The 21223-nt window shown below is 39.5% G+C and overlaps 2 protein-coding genes across 4 annotated transcripts; one reads left to right on the top strand and one right to left on the bottom strand.

The window, feature by feature from the left end:
• Positions 1-443: 443 nt before the first annotated feature.
• Positions 444-3894, top strand: tril (TLR4 interactor with leucine-rich repeats). The gene has a single exon (XM_079259019.1). The coding sequence runs from the start codon at positions 594-596 to the stop codon at positions 3093-3095; it is 2502 nt and encodes an 833-aa protein (XP_079115145.1). The 5' UTR covers positions 444-593; the 3' UTR covers positions 3096-3894.
• Positions 3895-4506: 612 nt separating this feature from the next.
• Positions 4507-20916, bottom strand: LOC306770237 (cyclic AMP-responsive element-binding protein 5-like). 3 transcript variants are annotated; one of them, XM_079259077.1, is made up of 10 exons: positions 20901-20916; positions 18461-18527; positions 18065-18158; positions 16045-16139; positions 15332-15591; positions 11423-11549; positions 6709-7086; positions 6358-6618; positions 6160-6268; positions 4507-5408 (listed from the first exon to the last, which is right to left on the bottom strand). In XM_079259077.1, exons 2-10 carry the CDS (start codon positions 18512-18514, stop codon positions 5272-5274), a joined length of 1515 nt encoding a protein of 504 aa, XP_079115203.1. In that variant the 5' UTR covers positions 18515-18527; positions 20901-20916; the 3' UTR covers positions 4507-5271. The 3 variants fall into 3 exon arrangements, with proteins under 3 accessions (XP_079115203.1, XP_079115202.1, XP_079115204.1); XM_079259076.1 differs by lacking the exon at positions 20901-20916 and adding an exon at positions 20386-20849; XM_079259078.1 differs by lacking the exon at positions 20901-20916 and adding an exon at positions 20386-20849 and having other exon boundaries at positions 5258-5408; positions 6176-6268.
• Positions 20917-21223: the final 307 nt, after the last annotated feature.

Raw genomic sequence — 21223 nt, 5'->3', positions numbered from 1 at the left:
AAGAAAAAAGTCAGGAGTTCTCGTGGGATTCCCTGGGAAGGATATCTTCCTGTCTGCTTTGTCCATACCATGGACTCGATCCAGACCCCCGGTAGCTGCGGGGGCGCGCACAAAACTCGGTCACAGGGATTCTCAGTCGCCTCCCCCAAGCCTGTGTGCGTTTGATTATCTGCGTGCACGCGCAGTTTTGGATTGCGTGCGTCAAGAAATGTGCACATCTGGTTCTGGCAGGGTCGCAGAGTTGCAGGGGAGGGACTTTATAGAACGTGTGAGTATTTGTGTGTGTGTGTGTGTGTGTGTGTGTGTGTGTGTGTGTGTGTGTGTGTGTGTGTGTGCGCGCGCGCTGAGCGCCTGAACTCTGTAATTCACTGCAGATGACCAGTTTTTGGGGGGTTTTTTTCGCTGGGGGCTTGACTTGAGCGCTTCCTCAGACAGCACCAGAGCGCGCTGGACTAATTGATTTGCTGTTTAGATGCTGCAGCTCAACCATGATGTGTGCGTAAAATGTAGGACGCATTTGGCGCAACAAGTGAGAAATGGAGGGCTCGGTCTGCAGGATGACAGAGAAAAGCGGCCACTGCACCTGAACACGAATGAAAGCGAATGCTGCATCTCTTTGTGGCTATACCAGCCGTGCCGTGGGAATGGATACAACAAGGATATGCTTTTTTCTGCTGTCGCTTTGTGGGTTCGCATCTCCCTCACCGGCGATGGACTTCTGTCCCGAACGCTGCGACTGTCAGCATTCACAGCACCTCATGTGCACCAACCGCGGGTTGCGCACTGTGCCCAAATCCGCAGCGACGGTGTCTGATGACAAGCTGGTCTTCAGCCTTGGGGGTAATTTTATCGCCAACATCTCTGCCTTCGATTTCACGCGGTACATCAACCTCGTAAGGCTGAATTTACAATACAATCAGATTGTAAATATTCATCCAAAAGCATTTGAGAAACTTTCCAACCTGGAGGAATTGTATTTGGGACATAATCTTTTAACAGCTGTACCTGTTGGAACTTTGCAGCCACTAAAGAAACTAACTATTCTTTATGGAAATAACAATGCCATTAGGAAAATCCCACCAGCACTCTTCTCTAACTTGGATAATCTTGTTAAATTACGCCTGGATGGTAATGCAATAGAAGTTTTGCAGGACTCTGTTTTTAAAAGTTTGACAAGTCTACATTATCTTCACCTGGAATCCAACAAAGTGCAGCACATACATAGAAATGCCTTCTCCAAACTGAGTAGCCTGCGCTTTTTAAACCTGGCCCACAACAAGCAGGGAGCTGTGCGCAGTGCCCTTACATTTTCTCAGCTCAGAGCTCTAACAACTTTGCTATTGTCTGACAATGAAATCCAATACATCGAAAACCATGTCTTCAAAAACCTGAAAAAGCTCTCCAAGCTCTCCCTTAGCAACAACAGAATCTCTCGTTTGGGCAAAGACACTCTGAGGGGACTGTCAAGCCTCAGAGAGCTTCTGATCGATGGCAATGAGTTGATGGAAATCCCTGCCGGTCTCCTTGACCCTCTAGAGCGTGTGGAGGAGCTGGATTTCAGCCGAAACCGAATCACTAATGTGGACTCTTTGGCCTTTTCCAGACTTAAACACCTGAAAGTACTTAAGCTAAAGAACAACTTTCTCACCAGTCTGTCTGGTGACATTTTCGTCCTCAACAATGTACTATATGACCTTGATCTCCATGGCAACAACTGGACATGTGATTGCCGCCTGGAGGAGCTGAAGAGATGGATGACTGCTGCACACTCTCAGGGCAAACTGTTGACAGTATTTGTGCAGTGTCATTACCCAGCTAGCCTTAGAGGGAAATATCTGGACTATGTGAATAGCTCCCAGTTGCAGCCCCTTGGCAACTGGAGCCAATTTTGTAAGAATGGAGCGGGGCCTGAAGAGAGTCGGTCAGGCGGTGTGGTATTCAAGGTGGAGGATGGAGTGAGAGGAGTGTTAGATGCAAAAGATGAAGGGAAGAAAGGTGAAGACACTCTGCAAACTGGTGAGAGAAACAGCACAATAGAAGAGGAAAAGGAAAATATGGGGAATCCGAGGAGGGATGAAACCATGAAGAGGAGAGAAGGAGAAAAAAGGAAAAGAGAGGGACAGGAAGATGTGGGTGTCCAAGGAGACCAAAGGGGTCCAGAGGTTGCAGAATCCTCTATCCTAAAAGGAAAGAAACCAAAGAGGGAGTCACGACCTGCTGCAGAAGCAGGTGGGAAGCGTGCCAAGGGGAGACGCAAGTCAAATGTTATTTCCAAAACTGATCCATCAACCACTTCCACATCTAGTCATACTATTAACATCAGATTCAGTACGAGTTCTCCTGCCCAGGCAGGAGCAAAATTTGATCTTCTGAGGTCAGATCAGGACGAGAATTTGCCTGTAATCACAGATCCATGCTTGTTCAACCGCTATTTTATTGCTAATGTGTCAGTGGATCAAGTTACATCCAGTACTGTAACTGTGTGTTGGACCACAAGGGATCATCATCCCTACACACCAAGACTAAAACCAGGCCTAGATGAAGTCCACTATCGTGTTATGTTTGACAGATTTGGCACCCCTGATCGTTTCCCTCGCTATGTTTACGCACGTGGAGCATCTCGGTCTGTAACCCTTCGAGAACTCAGCTCAGGAGTCACCTACATGGTCTGTGTGGAAGGAGTGGTTGTTGGATCTGTGTGTCAAGTTGCACCACGGGACCACTGTGCAGGACTGGTCACCCTTCCTGAGGAGCTAAGCCATGGAGCCGCGTTGACCTCTGACCTCCAGCTGGTAACTATAGCAACCCTGGCAGGGAACGCCATTCTGCTGCTCGTCATCGGTGGGATCTGGCTGGGACGGAGTTTGAAAAAGAAGTTGCAGAAGAGGAAGTCGGCCGTCCACGTGCGGCACATGTACTCCACCAGGAGACCGTTTCGCCCTGCCATGGCAACTGCCTCAGTGTCCACTGACTTCACCAGCTACCAGAGCAGTCGACCAGCACGACTTGCTCCACTAGAGGAGGGAGACCTCATTGAGTTCCCTTGTGATCGCTTTTTAGACAGCTGTAGCGTTCGCAGAGACAGTGACCTGTAGCAGCCTCTCAACGAACCCAGACCTGTAAATATTGACACTGTACAGCATAGACATATGTACACTTACTTATGGTTTACATCTTTGTTCTCTTCAACAGACATTCTGCAGCATTATACTATAAGCTTCTTTGCAGCTAAAAAAAAAAAAAACTCACGTGACAGCTTCTGTCTGGAGTAAACTGTCTGCATAACAGCTGAACTAATAAGGTTCTTTCCAGACTCAAAAGGAAATCCAGTTGCTGACTTCCCCTTCCTGCTTTGCGCCTTTCCTCTTTCATTTCCGTGCACCTGCGAGTGCCTCTTAATGTTATGAGCTCAAGTGTACACATATGAATGTTGTACCACTGATTTCAACGATGGTGCTAATACTGAATTCACAGACATTGTATTGTCTTATTTTTTTGTACAGAATGTAATAATGGCTGCTGGATGGCAGGTTAAAAAAAAAAAAAACTTGTACTTTTTTGTACCATTATAAAAAAAAAACTTATGTTTTATACTTTAATTATGGGTCTTTATATAATTGTGCATTACACAAAGAAGTAAAATTCCCAAGAATGTGACAGATTTTCATTTCAGTGTGGATTGTTTATTCATGGTAGACATAATGCCGTTTCCATGGCTACTGAGTGAAAAGATTATTTTTCCAAGGATTCAGGAAATATATAAGACGCAGCCTACTACATGCTGTTTATATGTGAAATACAAAGTATTCACACAATAAGAAGATTTGAAAAAAACTTTGACGCTACAACATTTTTTTGCTCATGAGTCTCAGGGAGACAATCTGTCCATCTTTACTACAGTAGTCATATCAAATTACCCCTTTTGTTGTATTTTAAAATATAGATAAATAAACCTGGTAATAAGTTGTTGGAAACACAACTATGTGAGCTTGTCAGAATGATGTCTGGAAATGGTTAGCAGCCGCTTTGTTTGAGTCAACAGGGTGGAGTGTCTCCTTGCAGCATTTAGTCAAAATCACTCACATGCAAAAACACTTCTGCACGCAGACATGCATGCACACAAATTATATATATCATCAGCTCAACTGACATGTCAGACATTACAGCTAAGGACAGAGCAATCGCAGATATTCTGCATGGATAAATGACCGCTAAAAATGGACAAACTATCATTAGTTAATATACAATTTATATAAAAAAAGGAATAAGTTCCTTTTTGTGCATATCTTACATTATATAATGACAAATTTATATGTGTGGTTTTGTTTTGTACCACAAAACCTTCGTCATTCTGACAGATTTGTGGTTAAACATCACTGACAAAAGTAGACACTAGATGGCAGAGTAGACCACAATGTCTACAGAGCCAACCTGATAACCAGTCTCATGTTCTTAAACAGACAAAAAAGCTCTATGTCAAATAGTCATTAAAAAATCACATCAAAATACCAGAATAAGTCTTTATTTTAGCATTAAATTTACAGCGATTGTCCACATCTTTACAATACAAAATGTGTAATTAAGTGTAAAGTAGCTGTCAGGGTTTTAGACATGAAGTGCAATTTATAGTACTTTGGTGACTCAAGGCAGTTGTGTTACAAAAAAGGTGCCTTACAGGAAATACTGTACAATTGTCTTTTAAATGGCTTTTCCAACATAGATGTAAATTGGACTGACTTCTATTTACAAAACTATGAAATTCCAAAGCTAAAAGCATAATTTTGCTTTAAACCTTTTATTTATTAAAAAAAAAAAACACACAGTTGTATTGTTTATTGCAAGCGGCCTTTGCTTGAAACAAAAGGCATAAGGTGTGCAAGAACAGCTGCTCATTTAGAAATATAAACTAAAAAAATGAGTTTTGTTTTGTTTTTTTCTATAAAAAAAAAAAATTTGTGCAAGATTTGCAAACAAACAATATTTTTAGGTGGAAGGTCACATGAGATGGTTAGATTGATGTAAACAGAAACAAGCATTTTCTGCATGAACACAGGATCCAGTTGCCATGTTACCATCACTGATTTTTAAAAATTTTTTTTTTTTAAAGAAGGCTCACAGATAGTTTTATTTTGCACATGATATGAAAAATTCTACTCCTGGTCTTCTCCTCAACCAGAAAACTGACAACAATATAAAAAAAACTTTTCAGTGCTTGAGTGGATCTATAAATCCCTCTCAATCCAGTTAAGTATTTCATCTAAATGTAGAAGACTAGTTCCCAGGTGGGGGGATGTGCCCGGTGTCGCCTACAGCTGTTGTAGAGGTGGAAATGCTGTTGTGTTGGATGTCTTGGAGATGAGACCCAGGACCTGCAGGGTTGGGACTTTCTCCTGAGCTCACCCCTGCAGCTGGACACAGAAACAGCTGTCAAAGTCACTGATAATGTGGCGAACTGTCCGCTCTTGGAATGAGCCTTGCCATCACTTCATTTTGCACATGTAATTGATGAATAAAAACCCATTGGAGTTCAAAGTAAATCAAAATATCTATTTTTTTATTTGACATTTGATACTGTACATACAGGTGAAAAGAAAACAATAGAAACATATGACTATAGGACATGGCAATACTGTATCACACTTTGTTCTCTGATGCTTTTAAAGCACATAATCTTTTTTTAAGGCCAAAGAGCACTGTATTTTTTTTTTTTTTTTTTATTTATTTATTTATTTTTTTTACTATTTTTCAAAACAGTCAAATGTTAATCTGAACATTAACCCTAACCTGTCTGGAGTGCAAGATCATTAGAATTTAATATGTTGAAGTAGTATGACAAAATATGGTATCATTCCTTTAAATGGAAAGTTGATAGTGCAGAGCTGTGCCTTGATTGGCTCTCCTTAGGAATGAAAGTGCATTGCTTCATTTGGGGTCTGTGGGGTAAAAAGCAGTTTTGTTTTGTTTTGTTTCGTTTTGCTCTGTAAGACACCGTTTAAGGTTTCTTTGTAGAAATGTTCTTAATTCAATGGCGATATTTTAAAAGGTGCACACATAACGAAGAGTGAACCTAAATTATATCCTTAACAACTGTAGAGGATGATCTGGAAAAGATGCTGAGCTTTCTAGACAGAAGTGAGGGGTTTATGGGGTTTTACTCACTGGGGTACCCCTGTACCTCTCTCTGCCGAGCCGTGACCGGACAGTCCTTGTGGGTGAGCAGAATCTGCTTCAGCTGACCCACCTCTGACCTCAGTGACGTCACCTCATTCTGGGAAGACATAGATAGATGATGGTAAGTATCTTCCTGTCTACTTTGTGTGAATGTTAGTAATTGTGTCTGTACAGAGTACGTCCCACCTGTAGTTGTAGATTTGTGTGTGTCAGCTCTTCGGCTTTCTTCTCCAGCGATGACACCCACAGTTTCCTCTTCTGCCGGCAACGTGTGGCCGCCGCCCGGTTACGTTCAAGAAACTTCTGCCTTCGCTCATCAGGGTCCTGCTCTGACGTCTTTCTGCGACGGCCACCTCCCACAGTCCCTCCTCCACCACCACCGCTGCAGCTGGCACTTGCTTGTACTGCGTGCTGAGAGGGGTGCATTTGCTGTGCAACTGGTGATAACTATAACAAAAAATATTTGGACAAAACAAGATGAAAATGAAGCAAACTCAAAATTAAAGAACAAAAATAGTTCAATGTAATGCCTTGCACCTGTGCTGGAGCTGACAGCGGAGGTGCTGGCGGTGAGCTCTGGTGCAGGCGTGAAGGCGGTGATTGATGAGCCTGAGCATGTGGTACATTCCCTGACTGATGAAGATGGTGGCTTTGTGTGCCTCCCAAGTGTTGTGGAGGTGGAGGATGGCATCCCTGTTGGTAATTAAGTGGCGGTGCTGGAAGCTGTGGAGGATGAGGATTATGATGATGAAGGTGCTGAGGTTGATGTTGGGGATGGTGCTGTTGCTGTAGTGGAAGTGCTTGGTGGCGCTGTGACATCATCTCTATCATGTGTCCCATGGATGACGCAGTTCCCATGGGAACCATTCCTGCATGATGCTGTTGGTAATGGTGACCCATCGTCTGTTTAGCTCTCTGAAGGGTAAAAAACAGAAATGGACTTCCTTAACAACTGCTTCTTTCCTCATTGTTAAGACAAAATGGTTCAATACATCAGTGGTGTAGTGCAGGGTATGTGGAGTATACCCACTTATATTTCAGTTAGCATTGAGTATACCCATTTCTAAAGCCCCTGTGATGCCTTTATGGTTACAAATTTCCCCACAAATTTACATCAACCAGCATTTCAGCTAATGTTACTGATGTTGGTGCAGTTAGCCAGCAGTTAGTCCATAGACATAATGAAGATGTTTATATGTCTAGCACTCTGATGCCCATGGCCTCTCTCTCTCTTTTTTTAAGGTAAAAAAACTGAGAGCATACCCACTTCTTGAGGGACCACTACATCACTGCGATACATTTGTACTGATTATGTACTGATGTACAAGGAAATTAATTTGGTCTTCTAACACCAGATGGTATTTTCTGCAGTTTAACATGTCATTTTCTTCCAGTCTGTTTGGATGCTTATTAATTTAGGTGGAATATCATAGATGTTACCAATGTTACCAACTACAGAGCTATCAGTTGTACAAGTTTTAATGAATAGTTCTTCAGTAAAGTATCGACCAAATGAGGGTTGTCACATATATATGTATATATATATATATATATATATATATATATATAAGTGGGTATACTCCACATACCCTGCACTACACCACATATATATATATATGTGTGTGTGTGTGTGTGTGTGTGTGTGTGTGTGTGTGTATGTGTGCGTGTGTGTGTGTGTGTGTGTGTGTGTATGTGTGAGCCAAAAGTGTTGTTGCTTGAAGCTTGAAGGTTTAAAAATCAGTGAACCAGGACAGTTTTCTGTCAGAATGTCCTCTTAGTTTTTCTAAATGGATAAACTTATTCCCAAGAGACTCTAATATCTCCTTTTCTGGACTTTAATTTCCAGTTTGTGTGCACTGTAGTTGTAATTGTAGGGTTCAATAGGATGCATGCAGTGAACCACAAATATTTTTTCTCCAAATGGTTTGTTGACAAGAGAAAGAAAATGATCATGCAGCTTAGTAATAGCAATCAGTGCTAGCATTAGTTAGCTGCTTAGCACTTGTTCTTTTCCTCTAAATAGCCTACCTTGTTTGTATTTAAATGGCACAGGACTTGTCAGTCTAGTAAGAATGACAACAGATCTTAAGTCATTGTTGTGAAATTATCGATATATATTTTTAAAGTGAAACTATAATCTGTCTTTAGAATAATCCAGTAGTTCAGGATTCAGAAGTTTAATCTCAAAATCAAAGAAAGAAAATAACAACTCAATATTGGGGTTTTTTTTCTTTTGTTTTTTTTTCCCTTTGCATTTGAAACAACACAAACAGATTAGATGAATAAACGACTAACTCTTCTTGCAGCCTTATTGGTAGATTATATGAAGATCTTATAGTAGATTTTTTAAAAAAAGTTTCCATCTCTTGTAACAGTTAGCTTAACTGCTACCATCAGCTAATTTGGTGGCTGTATATCAAATATGAGCCAACTGGCCCCTCTAGTATCAAGTAGCTGCTTTCCATAATATCTTAGCTCTCTTTAATGTCTGAAAATTAAAAGTACATCCACTGTCAGCAAAAAATCCCCCACAATAGTCCATCATTGCACTTTCTCCTAACTATTCACAACAGTGAAGACAAGTGATGATAAGAGAAATTATATTCTAATAAAATTGCTGCCATCTGCAGCTTGATACCTTCAAACTTTATCATCCCTGTGTATCATCTGACTAAACAGACTGTACAAGCTAAATAAAACCTCATCTCACCTTTCTCCCACACTCAGCGAGAGAGGGAGAGGCCATGTTTGGAGCATGACATCACCCCCCTCACTCCCCATCTCTGGCAGTTTTGCTATCTACTGGCTGTTACACAATATTTCTTTAAGAGAAAAAGCAGATATTTTTTTGTCTGTCTCTCTCTCTCTCGCTCACTCTGTCTCTCTTTGCCATTCAGGAATGAAAAAAGGGAGTACATTTAGCGGCTGCCAAGGATGAGGTCATTGGGCTGTCTTGTGCCAGCTTTACCAACTAACCAGGGTGCCAATCAAACACACTTGCACAGCCACACACACACAAAGCAGGACAGGACACGAGTGTTTCAGCTCTGTTTACTACATAGAAACACCCTGACGTGGCTCTGCTGATTACATCATAGCTCTCCTTGGCCTGGATGACACACCACGTTGATATTTCTGTCTGGAGGGATCAGTGAATGAAGACACGAAACTGTACATGAGATGTTGATCCACTTGTCAAATGTTTACTTTTCCACTCGAGCTAAGTACGGCCTTACTGCACAGCAGAGGCATGTTAATATGCCTCATGTGGTTTTAAAGGAGCAGGGTCCTATTTCACACCTTGGAAATGCAAACCACCTGATTAGAATTAAATACTGCACTTTAGATGCAGAACTCAGACTGTGTTACATGTGATAAGTGATAAGTTATATAAGGAGAAGTTAGAAGTAAGAAGTCTGTGGAAAATGGATTTTATTTGGCACACACTCTCAAGAATTATAAATAATGTAGTTCGTGTAAGATTGGCGTTTAGTTGTAATTCTTAAAGTGAGACCCTAAAGCACTATATCAGTGAGTGCGTTCATATATAGTGTGTGACCAAGAGTGCTTCAGATTTGAACATGGGAACAGACTGGGTCTGCAATCTAAAACTACTTTTCAGTTGCCACTCTATATACAAGCTCTGCGACGAGAAGCCATAACCTTTGTGAAAGAAAGAGCGGATGCAAGGCAGGTTCACAGTTTTCCCTTTGAAGTTGCTTTTGATAGCACAAACTTATTTAAAAATTCATTCAACATGCACCTTAAAGGGGGACATGCAAAATTCACAAGGGAAGCAATCGAGAGCAAGCTGACACAAGGAAAATAAAACAACCAAGACAATCACGGAGAGCATATAGACTATAGACTTCCTGTGACCCACAGCTGTGCAGATGTGTGCATTAGAGTCAAGTTACGCTCTGTTTCCTGTCTATTCCGATTAGGAAGAAAAAAGTCACACGCACAGACAGGGTGTGTTTTAGTTCGCCACAGGTACGATATTGACTGAAATATAATCCCAACTCACCAGATTTGTATAAATGGAGACTCTTTCAACATCATTATATGAATTAATCTAATGTATGAAAGTTGCTCAATTTGAAAATACCCTCCTTAAATTTTCACATATAATAAACACAGGGTGTTTTGGTGACAAGCACTGTGGTTTTCATCATCTCCTTATTTGATGAAGCACAAGACATAAAGAAAGAATAATAAAGATAGAAATACATCAACTTCTTCTCTAAACATTCAATAAACCTCTAAAAAGACATTCTAGTTTATCAGAATTAATCTGAACTAAAAGAAAAAACAATCTGGCTTTTAATTGGTATACATGTGGGTGCTGATTCATGTTTTTGGGAACACTGACCACACATATTTTACAGATTGCAAAGTATGGGGTCTTAGATGAGTCACACAAACAAAGAACACACATTTTCGGATGCAACTTACAGACTTGTTCGTACTAAACCCAAATAGTTTTTATAAACAGAGACTCTACATCTTTGCCTTATTCAGTATGCATAAATCTATAGATATTTCTTAAACTCTATAGCCCACCTAGCTATAGCTATACACCCATTAATCTTGGTTTGGCTAAGTCAACAAACAACTAATAGTTCGCTGCTAAAGCTATAAACCTTGTTAGTTATCATCTACTATCGTCTACTCTGATAAGTTCAATTAAACAGGTGGATAGTAGCTCTTTTGGGTTTTAGGAACTTCTATTCTTGACAACTGACTGTCAGCTTTAGCCAAAATAAACTGACATTGAAGGATTGGTCAGCACCCGGAGGAAGAGTGGGAGGGATTCTGAACAGGGGGCTGGTATGAGCATTGCAGAAAATAACTGTTTCTCTAAAAAAAAAAAAAAAATAAATAAATAAATATATATATATATATATATATATATATATATATATATATATATATATATATATATATATATATATATATATATTGACCCAAAAATAACCTTTCAGTTGTGTGAAAAGAACACATCAGCATGTGTGAACATTAATTTTTAGTATCCTGAGTAACCAACAAGGTCCAAGTGAATCATCTAGATTTAAAGACTTGTGTTTAATTTATTCACAAGCGTAAAGTGAATTTTTCTGTTAACACCGAATATTTCCAACTGTGGCAGCTTGATATCTTAGGTCAGTATACTTCCATCTATAAATGATAAAGTGTACGTTTGTGAAGGCGCGTGAACCTGAACATGATAATTGCTGCCTGCCATACTTACTGTCATGTGCTGAGCAGATGCCCCTTGCATGGCGGGGTCTGGCAGAGTGCCAGGTAAGGAGGCTGGCAGAGGTTGTCTGTGTCTGTTCCGCATGTGGAGGAGGCAGGACAGCGCCCCAGGAACCGGCCTGTGGTCAGGTACAAAGAAAGAAAATAACATGTCAAACCAGAGCTGTCCACTTCTTAAATTCCACTAATCCTTGTTCAGAGAGCTGCGAGTTTAAACATTTATAGCTGAGTCTCAGTGGCGCATGGAGGTGACACTGAGATAGAAAAAGTAAAGAAACACAACTAAGATATTTCAAAAGATGAAGTTGAAATAGATTGACTAAGTTTCTACTTTTCATCATTCAAACTACAAACTATACGAGCAAAACCACATTTTTAAAGTTAACAATTGTAATATTTAAATATATGGTTGATTTGAGCACATTTTCATTTACTTATTAAAGTATTGATAGTAGTATTGGTAGAACTACATACAACTTGTAGACATTTGAAATGGACTCTTAAGCCTAATTTAATAATTATTATAACCAATAAAATTAATAATTACAACTATCTTAATAATTCCTATTAATAATTTAAACACGTATGTATATAAGGGCTTTGTTTGGGGTCCCACAGTGACTTTATACCATTAGTCATAAAGTCTAAAAAAAATGTAATACCTTGATAAAAGAAGAATAAAAGATAAGCTGTCACACAAATTTACACAATGCTGACAGTTTGACTTTTTTTGTTTATGTTTTCTGTTTTACTGTCAAGCATCAAAGAAGTATTGACAGAATATCCATCTTTGGTAGAACTACTTAAAACTTGTAGACATTTGAGATGGACTCTTAAGCCTTATTTAATCCTTTTCTCTGATAAGATCATATAGTATCTTAGAACGCAATAATACCTGAGTAGAAATCTTATTTACATATGTGCAAAAAATAAAATAAAATAAAAGTAAATTTTAAAAAAGTACATTTCTGTCTAAAATAATTGCTCATTTTAAAGAAAATGTAGGCATTAACAGGAACTTTGGTTATGGTGTTTGAATCAATCAATAAAGAAGGATCAGTATAATATATTCTTGGTGCATTGATCACATCACTTGAAGTCATCTAAAGTCTTTACAAAGTTTGTTTTAAATAGTTTTATAGAGGAAACAGTTGAGTTGACAACATGTTGAATAATTAAAACTCAAAATGTTTTTTTACCTGTTGTATAAAGAGAACCTTGCATTGCAGTTATGACAATGGAAAGGATTATCTGGTGATAAAACTCAAAGACAACAGAAATTTGTGAAAAGGTGACAGCTTGAGAGGGAGGAGAGAAGCTAAGGGATCACAGTGGGGGCTGCAGAGATCCGGGGTGCCATGTGCTAACCTAACCGTTCTCTCTCTCCACCAGTTCAACAGCGTGGGCCTCCGTGGCCACACTGAGGTCATTGGCAATGACGTCATTACTGAATCGGGGAGTTTGCGACCCCATTAACACACAACAAAGTACAGACAAACCAAAACAGCATTTCCTAATGTAACCACAACAGCTCTGCTAGGCTGCTTGCCAGACACTTAGAAAGCAGGTTGCTGTGGAAACAGGTGGTAAATATTATAGGAAACAGTCAGACTCCCAAATCCTTTGTTCATTAAGTAACACAAAGCGGCATTTACTGGCTAACAAGTGGTCTGGATTCAGCTGGCATTGATTTATTGTACCATAATCGACTGTCAGCTCTCTCCCACTGTCTTGCTGCGGCCTGCCTGGGTCTGGACAGATGTTTGGAGCTTATTATGTCACTGACTTACTTCTGGCACCTTGACTCATCTACATGGTTGTGACAGACACTTTGTTTATGTACAGTGTGTTGGAAGCAGGCATAGCCCAGTTGATAGGAGGTTAAAGGGCTTATTTGTAAGACTAAAGTGGGAAATTAAAGAAAAGTTGACAATTCTGGGGTGCACTGGTGGACAAACTATTGAGGCACACACCAGCTGACATGTGTCTTCCCTTACAGTGCTCTACCTTCATATCAGCTAAACCAGAAACCATTAAATTGCAATGAAGCATTTTCTGTTGGATTCTAGCAATACTGTAATATTTACAGTAACAAATATATTATTATTAACAATTACAATTATTAATTATTAGAAGCAATATAATTAATAATTACAACTGTATTAATAATTCCTATTAATAATTTTAAAAGTTTTCTATATAAGGGCTTTGTTTGTGGTCCCACAGTGATTCAGCATTGTTGCCAGTTCAGGCACTTGGACCTGGTCCTTCAAAAAGCATTTGGACTTTAAGTTGTGAAGTCCCCTTCTTGTTATTATAGATATTGTTATGCTTTTTTAAAAAAAATAAATTTTAATTTAATGTGAACTATCATATCATTCAATCTTTTTCTTCCCTCGACCTAGTATTACCTTGACCTTTTAAAACATGAAGAAAAGTCAGTTCTCAAAATAAACTTTACATAAATGTTCATCTCATTTTGAAGCATCCATAAAAAATGTTATTAAGTATCTCGAAATGACTTGAAAATGTTGAATTTCTCTCTGATTTAAAATTAATAATTAAAATAAATATATTGTCATCATGATACAAAACTTCACCAAATAATAAGTTCTAAATGTCATTATATGCAGTCTAAAAATGCTGATTGCTGAGGATTTTGAAATTCTCAGAAAATTATTTAATATTCCCAAAAATGAATGTTCCACAATTTTGAGATACCAGCAATAAAACATATTAGTCTGAAGTATCTCATCATGTTGACTCAGGAATTATTTTTATTGAACTGGCCGTAATGTGCTTCTATAAATTCTCTGTCACCTTATGAATGCTGCACAACAGTTCCATTCAGCTTCTCCATGTTGTGATGGCAGATTTCAAATCTCTTTCATGTAAATCTATAAAAATGTGAAATAATGTAATAGCGATATGAGACAACTGCTGCAAACCATCAAGAGAAAGTAAGTGGAAAAAAAAAGAAAGAATGTAAACTAAACAGAACTTGAGATGCTTGGATTTGGTGCAGGTGGGAGTAAATTTTGTTTTCTTTTAAAACTCCACATAAAGTGGGAAATAAATTAGATGAAAATAAAGATACTAAAATGTTTTATTGCAGTTGAACTCAACTTTATCTACAAGTGTTGGTTATGTGATCTCTTTTAAACAGTGACGTTCATTTTTAAGATAGCGTAGTGTTTACGTTTGCATTATCGACATGCAAATGTAACTTTTAGCAATTTTTCATTTTGACTTAACAAAAACAGAATAAATTGAACAATATTGTCACATTCAACAGGATGACCACATATATAATCCACATTTCTGAGAACAAAGCGTCTACTGAGTTTTGCAAATCCATAGCCAAACTGCCAGGAAGAGTGGGAGCAGCTGTTGGGAGCCAGTCAGATGAAAGACAGGAACTCCTCTAATCTGTCAGTTGAAATGGGTGATAACCAGGGAGCCATGGAAGCGGCCCAGGAGCTAACAGACTCCAGTCTGGTTCTGAGCTTTTACAGACATAACAGAGGCTGTAGCTGGGTGGTGGGGTGGGTATAGCCAGTGCGACAGAGTGGGCATTATTGTAACTCACCATTTCTGCTTTCTTCCTTTACTAAATGGTAGTAAAGAAAAGAAATTTGCATCTTCCCTCTCAGTTCATTAATGAAATTATGAATTATACAGGGGGAAATGCCAATCCGGTTCTGATAAAATGAGTTCTAATATGTCTAAAACAGGAGGAAGAGTGAGAAAAAGGAAATTAAAAGAAAATCTGTATTCAGTTGAACAAATAAGTAATACTAAATAAATGAAGTAGTGAAGTAAAATATGTATATGTATATGTATATGTATATGTATATGTATATGTATATGTATATGTATATGAGCTCTAAGCTATACTCACCCTGAATGTGTTAGAGTGGAAGGAGCCTGTGTAATGACTGATCCAGACTGGGAGGAGGAGGAGGACAAAGCTTGCTGGGAAGCCAGGCTGCAGCTGGGTGCCATCATGGAGCCATGACTCTGGGGATGATGCAGCGGTGGCTGGGGATGATGTAGTGGTGGCTGGGGATGTGGATGCTGTAGCTGAGGTGGATGTTGGAGCTGAAGCTGGGGTTTGAGCTGGTGTTGGTTCATACAAGATGGCCCATTGTGAGAAAGTGTCTATAAGAAGAAGCAGGAGCAACAAAGCCAGATTTTTTTTTTTTTGCAAAACGTGTAGGATTGGATGCTGTTACGATTGCACATGCACAGCAGGAGTATTATGAAATGAGATTAAGGTGACTGTAATGTGTAGTAGGTGCAAGCAAGCTTTTATTTGTTTGGTAGCTTCTGTGTTTGATGACTGGCTGTTTAATTTACAAGGTAGAATACGATCGCCAGGTTTATCTTTCCTCCAAGCAGGTCAGATATCTGCAGCTGTCTAATTGAGTCTGATTGCTTTAATCCGGCTCGCAAGCAAACGTCACTCAAATGCAGGCTTAACAGACCTCCTGGCAGCCGTAAGTCACCCATCTGCATTATGTCCTGAGTATCACTTAAAGATCATTTAAACTCAACCCAAAAATCCTGCTTGAAGCTTAGAAAGAATATTGAGGTTGTGTCTCTGACATTTACCTGTTTGTGGTTGTCCTCTTGTGTTTGAAGAAACTCTATCTCCTTGAATAGATCTTCACAATTCTGCAAAAACCTTGTTGGTGTCGGAGTCTGGTCTGAAAACATTACACAAAAGTGAAGATAAAGGAGACCAATAATTGTGAGCATTAGGAATCTCCACAATAGCCTCTCTTGTTTGAGCCCATTTGCTGTCTAAATCAACTATCGTCCAGGTTGTAATGCAAAGAGGAGAGACTCTAAGCTGTGCTCTCTGATAACATCAGTCTGTCTCTCCGAGCCCGTCTAAACATGCAGGGGTCAGAGGTCGGCTGGGCTCTTTGTTTTGACATGAGATTTCCTGCAGGAGGTGAGACAGGCTACAGGATAGGGACACAGGGGAGAGGGACCCAGCGGGAGAGTCTGCAGAGGTTAGATCTCACACTGATGTTTACATCCAGACAGACAGCTGTTTCTATAGTTACAGACTCTTGTGTGTGACAGCATTTTGACTGTGGGACTATGTAGCTGGTTGGACATAGTGATGCAATTAATAACTCCACGGTTACATAATGTGCACCTGATAATAATACTTAAGTTCAAATTTGTTGCTTATAAGTTTAACATCTAAGTTAAAAACAAGGTGTTGCTTCAAATGATGGAAGATCTTTTTTATATATTTTATTATAACAAACACAGTAGCACCTAAGATGACCAAGAATAACATAATTATTTGAGTTATTCATATAGGACATTTCTCTTCTATGCATTATGAAAATTCAGTTTTTTGGGAAACAGCTTTGAAAGAAAAGGAGGAAGTTAAAGAATTTGTGAAGCATCATGGGACAAAAAAAAAAGTTGCTGTTTTTTTTTTTGTTTTTTGTTTTTTTTTACAGTTTCAGAGATTTCATGAAAGTGTTTCATGCTGATATTCACGTTTCAGCCTTTCATTTAAGCCAAACTGACAAGCTACATATAAGCATTTGCTTTTTGAGTAATTTGTATTTTATATATAATATATTTATATTTCTTTTGACATGAGCCTGAGTTGGTGTTCCGTTGTAGCACTTACCCACTGTTGCAATGATTCAGTATGTAATTAACTCTATCCTCATGATCTTGCCACTTATTTGCTAAATAATCAATGCATCAAATCAAACACTGATGCATACAAACTGTAGGTTTTGTGTCAGGTGGTATAATCCTGCTGAATGAAAATACATATGAATTTATCAAAGTCCTCCATGTAGAGTCTTACTATTACCCAAGATTGGGATAATCACTGTAAATGACAGTTTGATTAAAAAATGTATTATATTATATTATATTATATTATATTATATTATATTATATTATATTATATTATAGCTACAGTATGTATTGTAGCACTCAAAAAAAAATTTTTTTTTAAACAATAAATACCAAAACAACTAATTAAAGTGAGAACATTTTAATTTTGGTTAAAGTATTTCAACAGCAGTAGATAATTAAACATTGCTTTTCAAACCTTAGCATTACAGACTGTGGTTTGGAAGTTTGTTGTCCTTTAGTATCTTTTTTGCTCAACACATGGAGTCACGACTGTATTTTGTACAAGCTTTAAATCATAGCCTGGAGCCCCTTTTCCCACTGTTTTATTTAAATCAAAATGTGCCTGCATGTCTGACGTTGCCTGAATGGGTATACTGTACATGCTGCAACATGAGTTGCTCTATTTCACAGCTTAGACTACCTGAAGAACGCCTGTATCACTGTTATCTGATTTCATACTGTATAAAATATCATCATCATTTTTTCATCAAGTGGTGATCCTGACAAGGGGTCACGTGTGAAGCCTGAGCTGAGTGGCATGAGAGTTTTTTTTTTGTTTGTTTTTTTTTGTTTTTTTTAAAAGAAAATCATGCAGATAAAGGCTGCATGAAAAGGGGAGATGCTTAATTTAAACAAGCAAAACATGCAAAGAATACTGTGGAAATTTGATGCACAAACATCAGAAAATGTTCTTTGTCAGATGAAGCCACTTAGTCTTCTGTGCAGACCTCACCTGTAAAAGTCAAATCCGTTTTTATGGAGGGGAACTTCAAGGTCATCTCATGCTTGTGTCTGTGGATGATCAGATGCTCCTCCAGCTGGAAGCGCTGCAGCACACCGACAGAGGGAGAATTATATGAAGAAGCTCATGCAGCTGTGTGACACATGAGATGAGTTGTTTAAGTAAATCAGCTGATGCCTCTAAGCTGACTAAACAGTCACAATGTTCTTAGTCTGTTCAGTATTTTAGAGAATTTATAAATATGTTAATGAGATCAGATTGTGTTATCTTATTACTACATATGTACTGCGCAAAAAGTCATATTCATTTATTTCATAATTCAAGTATTTTAATTCTTAGTTTATTATTGTGCCTTAGATAGTGGTCGTCATGCTGTATCCAACTGACCTGAGAGCAGCCAGGGGCGCCGCACACATAGGGCCTGTCCTGTTTGTTATTCATGTCATACACAGGCCTACACAAACAGAAAAAGTAAGAACAATGTTTTAACTTGCAGCCTCCTCACAGAAACGGAACAGTCTCTTTCCTATTCCAGCCCAGCCGAGCTTATTTAGCACTCAGCTTGTCGTTCTCTGCTTTACGTGTGAATTTGATCGGACAATGCATGATAACTCACACACCATGCCTCGCGTGTGGAAGCTGTGTAATGAGATAGTTGCCACAGATGATGGATATTTCACTCTGAGACACAACATCATCTCGAGGAAAATGATCCCTTTTGTGCCAGCAGGAGTTCAACAGTCTTGTGAGAGGATTGCTGTTTGCTTTACCAAGACAAGCACTGAGCTATGATACACACATTTTCCCCCGCAGCCTTTCATAATACTAATAACATGTAAGAGATAGAAAAGCATCAGAGGCTTGCAGTCTCATGAGCTCTTTTTCATGGCTGTTGTGCAGTGAAGTGCTCTGTGTAGTGCAATTGTTTTATCCTGCAATTAGGCTTTCATCAGGACACAGTTAATAATGTGAATGTGATGAAAGGACAAATGCTCACTGGGTCTTGTATCAAGTCATCACAGGATAAAAATACCACACAAATGCAGGACAGGGAACAATAATAAACCAACTTGGAGTTCTACGGCGAGCTCAACCCACTCAATTTGGCTCTGAAAATATTAAACCACTGATGAAGAGTTCAGCCAATGTTAAAGAAAGCCTTAAACTCCCTGACCTCAAAGGTTCCTCCTTAGCTGAGAGCTAGGACCCATCGGGTAAAAAAGGTGGCTGTTTCCTTGACTTTTTATCCTCACAGTTTCCATGAACGAAAGCAGGAGGTGGAAATATTACTACTGTGATGTTAGGTGGAGATTATGAGTGTGAGAAGTGTTTGCACACTCACTCTTGAACCTTTGGTTTGCATGAGAAGAGAAAGTGTAGTGACAAGGGCAGTGAAGTGGGTCCTGATGTTATGGGAAAGAGTGAGAACTGAAGAGAGGGTAGTCAGGAAAGAGGGGGGGATATATGCTTCCATAAGAAATGGAAAGAGTGTGCATATGTGTTGGGGGGGTGGCAGGGTTTGAGGCCAAGGGGTGGGTGCAGAGCATAAGGGTGAAGGAGAGGGGAATGGAGAGGGCAAGAGAGAGACAGAGGAAGAGAGAAGTAGGAGGGTGTGATGAATGGAAGAGAGGCAGCAGAGGGAGGGCCGCACTTCAGGGCCTACAGTCCTGACAGGTTTGAACCTGCCTCAGCCCCCATTTTCCAACCCCTAGCAAGTAGAGGTGATTTTATGGGTGTGTATGTGTGTATATGTGTTACAAAACAAAACAAATAAGCAAGTGTACACAAGGACCCAGTAACAGATGCCCAGGCACATGGAAAATTGACCATATCCTGTCAGTTAATACAAGCATAAAAAGCATCATGACAGCAGCCTACAGTTTTATGTAGGCTACAATCCAAACAAGTGCCTTTATTGCAATATAATTGCATAATCTGTCATTTTCATTTTTAAAAAGCATTTTTAAAAATGACTTTTACACTGACAGTCTCCACTAAGTAATGGTTGCATGAGATTAGCAGACTCAGCAGATTTCCAGAAAACCTTCTGTCAGAGTGGTTACATCAATGCACACTGACGTCATCCTTAAGGCATAAATCCTATACAAGAGACCAGACATGTTGCGAATTAAAGATGGATTAACAGCACTTCTAAAGTTGCTCATAACTGTTTTATCCGCTTTGAAACAACAAAGTTGCAACCTATTCACGCTTATTTCTCTGTATTTGACAATGAACTGTTTTTTGTTTTTTTTTTCCCCCACTCATTATTAATAACCAGCCTACATAAAGGATGAACTTCAGTTACTTACTGTTTTTCAAAGTTCCCATATTTGACAGCTGACTCATGGCAAGAGCACCGTACCGGGCCGAGCAGGCATGGAGTTGAGTCAGCTCAAATTAAGCAGTGGTTCTGAACAGACGCCTAAATCCTCCGGCGGTCAGTTGCAAGTGCGTGTCCCAAGACAAGATCGTGACCCGGCGCTTCTCTCTTCCTCACTGCACGAGCAACCTGTTCAACTCATAAACAAGCCCGGCACAGCTGTACGGAGAGTGTTGTCACACCCCCCAAATAGACGCTCAACCCGTCCATTTGGTGATAAGACTTTTCCTACCGGGACACCCAGCGTAAAAAATCCCACCGGTAACTTTTACAGCTTAAAAGATAAAAAAAAAAAAAAAAAAAAGAAAGAAAAGAGTTGGCTATATGAATGCCAAAAAATAAATAAGTGGGGAGTTTTCGCAGACAGGCAACTTTTTAAGTTTTTGCGGACAGCGGTTGCGGCGGAGTTTAAAGTTTTGTGAATGAAAGTAAACGGAGGCTTACCTACAAGTGGAGAGGGACGAGCGGCGCTCCAGAGAGGAACCACGTTGGACTGGAGCGCGATTACAATACGATCTATTTACAGAAGCATTACATCACCCTCGCGATGACGTCACGTGGGATTCCTGAACTTCTAAATCATTGCGGTCCCGTACCGAGAGCAGGGGGGCGGGGTTACGACACCGGCCGGCAGGGGGACGGGACGGGACAGCAACGTGGTGTCATATGGACCCGGACTGACAGACAAACCGACTCAGACACACAAACAGCAGCGTGACAGGACACGGAGATGAGCGACTGGACAGATGATTAAAAAAAAACAAAAA

This window comes from Telmatherina bonti, assembly GCF_933228915.1.
Source record: "Telmatherina bonti genome assembly, chromosome: 19".
In the NCBI taxonomy this organism is placed as follows: Eukaryota; Metazoa; Chordata; class Actinopteri; order Atheriniformes; family Telmatherinidae; genus Telmatherina; species Telmatherina bonti.
This window is presented reverse-complemented; position numbering and strand designations above follow the sequence as displayed.